General features: G+C 36.9%; 1 protein-coding gene across 2 annotated transcripts; it reads left to right on the top strand.

The window, feature by feature from the left end:
- Positions 1-354: 354 nt before the first annotated feature.
- On the top strand, positions 355-3,983 carry LOC127640904 (dynein axonemal light chain 4-like). 2 transcript variants are annotated; one of them, XM_052123611.1, is made up of 4 exons: positions 355-474; positions 940-1,017; positions 2,747-2,830; positions 3,064-3,983. In XM_052123611.1, the coding sequence occupies exons 2-4, from the start codon at positions 946-948 to the stop codon at positions 3,226-3,228; spliced, it is 321 nt and encodes a 106-aa protein (XP_051979571.1). In that variant the 5' UTR covers positions 355-474; positions 940-945; the 3' UTR covers positions 3,229-3,983. The 2 variants fall into 2 exon arrangements, with proteins under 2 accessions (XP_051979571.1, XP_051979570.1); XM_052123610.1 differs by having other exon boundaries at positions 374-474; positions 935-1,017.
- The last annotated feature ends 833 nt before the right edge of the window (positions 3,984-4,816 follow it).

The following is a 4,816-nucleotide window of genomic DNA, read 5'->3' on the forward strand; positions in this document are numbered from 1 at the left end:
ATATGGACCTACAGAGCACTACAAATCTTTGTAGTGAAAATAAATGATGAGAAAATTTTCATTTTTGGGTGAACTGTCCCTTTAAAAAAATATTTTGTTTGAATTTTGCTGCGTTGTGGCCACGATCAGTGGTTGTGGCTTATTTCTGTTCCATTGTGGCTTTTCTATTGTGTTCCGGTTTATTATCATTGTGTTTATATCTTATGTTTGCTTTGCTATTTTTTTGTGTGCAAGGTGCACCTCTGGGCCACCATAAGGGACTACTGTTTCAGCCAAGGAAAAATCTCCACAGTCAAGACCGTTTGAATGAACGACACGCCCACCGACCAATCAAGGCAAATGCATGTTGGCGACGGGCGGGGCTACGTACACAGCTGTGTCGCGTAGGAGTGGTTAGCATCGGTTGCCATGGTGGACATGTCTCCTTAGCGACGTCGTTTTAAGTCCATAGAACTTCAGTATTCTTTCATTACGGTACGTATATGTGTATTTCCATTTTCAGCTTTAGTTTATATGCAACGCTCGACAACTAAGTCATGAAAACACTCTAATGGAAACCGGACATAGCTACCTAGCCAACCAGGTTAGCTAACAATGCTAGGAAGCTAGCTGATGTTTGCTGTTGAAAACACTTCATAAGTGTGCAGAACATAAAATACATATATTTAAGTAGCTATAGCTATATTAACCATGTTACATTAACAAAAAAGTACCATTGTATTTTGAACATGGCACCATGGTAAAACAAGTATGTTTGGATACTATCATGATAGTAATAGCTTGGTATTTTGGTACCTGTATGCCATTTACTAGGCTTAGACAGAAGTCTTATGAGTATTATGCTCATTTTATCTAACAATAATGGCTCCGTTTACCTATTTTCATTAGCTGTAACATGCATTAGAATGAACAATGTCGATGTTTCCTCCTCCAGAGCAGATTATCATGGCAGAGACAGCTGACAACAAGAAAGATGAAGCAGACTTCAAGAGACTGCACAGCTTCCCTCTCATACGGGTAAATTCCAGGTTTTCTAGTGCAATAAATATTAAATATTCAACCCAAAATGAAAATCCAGTCATTGTTTACTCACCCCTGTGTTGTTATAACCCCATTTGACTTTCTGTATTTTTCTTAACACTAGGGGAGTAATTGTGAAAACATTTTGTGCTAAGTGATGTCATACAATGACAGTTTATGGTGACCACTTCTTCAAGCTCCAAAAGAATGCAAAATTATAATTCAGCAGTCTAATAAATTATTCCATGAGACTAGTGATTGTTCTGAAAGCATACTATATGGTTTGAACAGAACAGAACTTACAAACATGTCTGAAGAGTTTTTAGTCAAATTATTTAATCATTTCTATTTCGGGCCTTAGAATCAATCAAACAGTGAGATGGAGTAGGTGGGAATGTCTGTCACCTCTTCTTCATTCTGAACCAGTGAGTATTTGTGACAGACCTGTAGTTGGAGAGACCTCCGCAAAAACAATTGGTAGGTGTATCATTCTCAGCCAAAATCATGTATATTTTAACTGGCTCATGAGATGCTGGCTTTAATATACTGTAATGAGAGTTTTTGGACCGGTGCCAGTTCACAGTGTATGGAGTTACCCACGGATGCCGAAAATAGAAAACAAGCGATCGATAGAATGTACTGTCACTCGTCACGGCTGGTTAGGACAAAAACTCTGATTACCATAGAAAATATAAATTTAATTGTGTGTCGTTTGACGTCAGTTTAGGACACCGTGTGACTGGCTGCTTGTAGCCTCCTCTATGAGTACTGCGTTCAAAGAAATAAGGCTGGGCATAGAAATGCATAAATTCTTCAAGTACAACTCTTCAGACATGTTTAGTAAGTTCTGTTTTGTGTGCAGCTGTGTTGTGTTCTGTTGTCACTATCGCTGTGCAGGACCTGTTAGTCCATCTCAAGTGGTTCAATACAGGTTGCTTGACCATTTTTAATTTTCCTAATTTCTGAATGATTACCACTATTTTTTGGTGTTGCAAAACCACCAGATTTTTATTTTACTTTAACCACAACGGCCATCTTTGTATCGTGGCACACTACAAATTTGGGTACCCATTTACGAAAACCTCAATATCTCAGCTCAGGATTGTCCTAGATACTCTGAACAAAAACTGATCTCTAGGTATATGTACATTTTGTAAAATATTTTAACATTCTTGTTCCTGAGACTTGGAAATTAAGTCAAATTATAAATATATGGAAAAAAAAAGATATATGTACATGTACCTTGTAAAATTATCTAGAGATTTTTGTTCAGAGTATCTAGGACCATCCTGTGCTGAGATATTGAGGTTTTTGTAAATGGCTATATAACCAAAATATGTCATGTGCCATGACACAAAGATGTCGTGGTTAAACCAAGTAAAATTTAAATAAAAAAACTTTTTTAACAATACCAATACATCGTGGTAGTCACTCAAAAATTAGGAAAATTAACATTTTTGTAGGTCAAGTAACCTGTATTGGACCACTTGAGATGGACTGACCCAGGGGTGAGTAAAAATGACTGAATTTAAATTTTCATGTGAACTATCCCTTTAAATGGCATCATGTAACATGCTATCAGTGTTATTTTTGCTAGACTCTTGTAAGGAAAGCAAAGGCATGCATAAAAATATTGTTAACCAAAATTGTATCATCATTTACTCTTACCTTAATGTCATTACAAACCCTTGAATCAAACTGCCTGCTTTTTTTTCTCTCTCTTCAGCACACAGACATGTCTGAAGAGATGAGAGTGGAGACCATGGAGCTCTGTGTTACAGCCTGTGAGAAGTTTGCCTCTAATAATGAGGTATGCGTGAGTGTAATGGATGGTTTTCTTAATGCATTCTCTCAGTTTTAAAGAGACATTTTGCTCTGGACCTGTGTAACTATCTTTTTTCAGTGCAACACAAAAGGCAGAATGCTAGGAACTGACATAAGCATATTTTTTTTGCAGTGAAAGTGAAAATAAAGTCTTGATTTAAAAAAAAATTTGCATACTAATAATGTCCAACAGTGTCAATAGTCTTTCTTTGTCAACAGAGTGCTGCTAAAATGATAAAAGAGTCGATGGATAAGAAGTTTGGAAGCTCTTGGCACGTGGTGATCGGTGAGGGCTTTGGTTTTGAAATTACCCACGAAATGAAGAACCTGCTTTACATGTTCTTCGGGGGAAGTTTGGCGGTGTGCGTGTGGAAGTGTTCGTAACCCACAGCAACTCATGAATGCATAAAGACTTTTACAGAGCAAAAACTAGTTACAAAATCAAATCTCAAGGTTGCATGTGTGTGTGCTTGTCTGTAAATTCAATGATGAACGGGGTTTATCATTTCTTACAGTTTATTTAAAAATGTACCATTTCATGTTCTCACCCTTTAATTGTCAATCTCTGTCCTTCTTTCTTAATCTTTCTATTTCTCACCCCATCTTTCTTTTTTATCTGTCCATACTTATCTCCACCATGAACCATTTTTTCCCTGATTGATAATGTATTTTTATAAGACAAATAGCATATTTTAATAAATATGTGAATAATCTGTTTTTAAATTTAAAATATTTATAGGCTTTGGTTGAAAATTTTGTACAGCTATAATGCTATTTGTTATTTGTATTTGATTTACTGAATGACTATTATGTCATTGTCTTGTGTAATAAACCCGGTTACCCCTTTTTGTCATCTTGTTTGCTCTTTGCATTTTAACATTAAGCTATTTTCACTGCTATATTGTTCAATGATAACAGTAGTAAGATTGTGTGGTAAGCAGTGGTCGAAGCTGCCTAAAACATCCTTTGCCTGGCAAGTTAATAGTTTTAATATAATATACTGATGGGAAATACTGTATATTAAGAAGTAAAGAGGGTTAGAGAGCAGTCAGTGCATGTGTTTGCAAAGAGACACGTTTTATTGACACATTATTACACAAGCGAGGGTAGAAATCTCAGAGCATCTGTTTACTCACACACATTCTGACCTGCTGTCAGGTTATTGTGCCCTTCATGTCATGTACACACAATAAACTTTCTTTGCTCCTTTGTTGCTTCACTTTTAAATATTCCTACCTGCTTCATAAGAAAGGACATTTTCCACTACTTTAAAGTATAGTTAATCTAAAACTGTCATCATCTACCCTGCTTTTCTAACAGAAAATATGTTTTGCAGGATATCCTTACTACTTTTTTCCATACAATGACAATGTATGGGGACAGGGGTTGTCAAACTCCAAAAATGACAAAAAGACGCCATAAAGGTATTCCATATGACACCGCATTGACAACATGGTACATTTTTTTTTATTAATCCTCAATAATATACTGCAACTACAATACTATGGGAATGCACAGAATGATTGTCAGGTAGAAAGCGCCAGAAACTGCGGCCGCGTTTTTGTTTGTTGTGTGCAGAGGCTAGTGCTGTCAAAGAGACTGACAAGATATTACACTTATTTCAATAATATCTTTCAGGGGGGTCCTGGGTAGCTTAGCTAGTATTGACGCTGACCACCAATAGTCGCTATTAGTGGTTCTCGTTCTCAATGGGGCGTGTGGTAAGTTGTGCATGGATCACGTAGAGTAGCATGAGCCTCCACATGCGGAATCTCCACGGGGTCATGCACAACGAGCCACGTGACAAGATACACAGATTGACAGTCTCAGAAGCGGAGGTAACTGAGACTTGTCCTCCACCACCCGGATTGAGGTGAGTTACCGCACCACCATGAGGACCTACTAAGTAGTGTTAATTGGGCATTCTAAATTGGAAGAAAATAGGATAATAAATAAATAAAATAATATCTTT

Source organism: Xyrauchen texanus, chromosome 50 (genome assembly GCF_025860055.1).
Source record: "Xyrauchen texanus isolate HMW12.3.18 chromosome 50, RBS_HiC_50CHRs, whole genome shotgun sequence".
In the NCBI taxonomy this organism is placed as follows: Eukaryota; Metazoa; Chordata; class Actinopteri; order Cypriniformes; family Catostomidae; genus Xyrauchen; species Xyrauchen texanus.

Bases quoted from the DNA above. Each gene is read 5' to 3' on its own strand.
- LOC127640904 (XM_052123611.1), top strand. From the start codon at position 946: ATGGCAGAGACAGCTGACAACAAGAAAGATGAAGCAGACTTCAAGAGA. The intron at 1,018-2,746 runs GTAAATTCCAGG...CTCTCTCTTCAG, and splicing joins ACAGCTTCCCTCTCATACGG to CACACAGACATGTCTGAAGA. The intron at 2,831-3,063 runs GTATGCGTGAGT...CTTTGTCAACAG, and splicing joins AGTTTGCCTCTAATAATGAG to AGTGCTGCTAAAATGATAAA.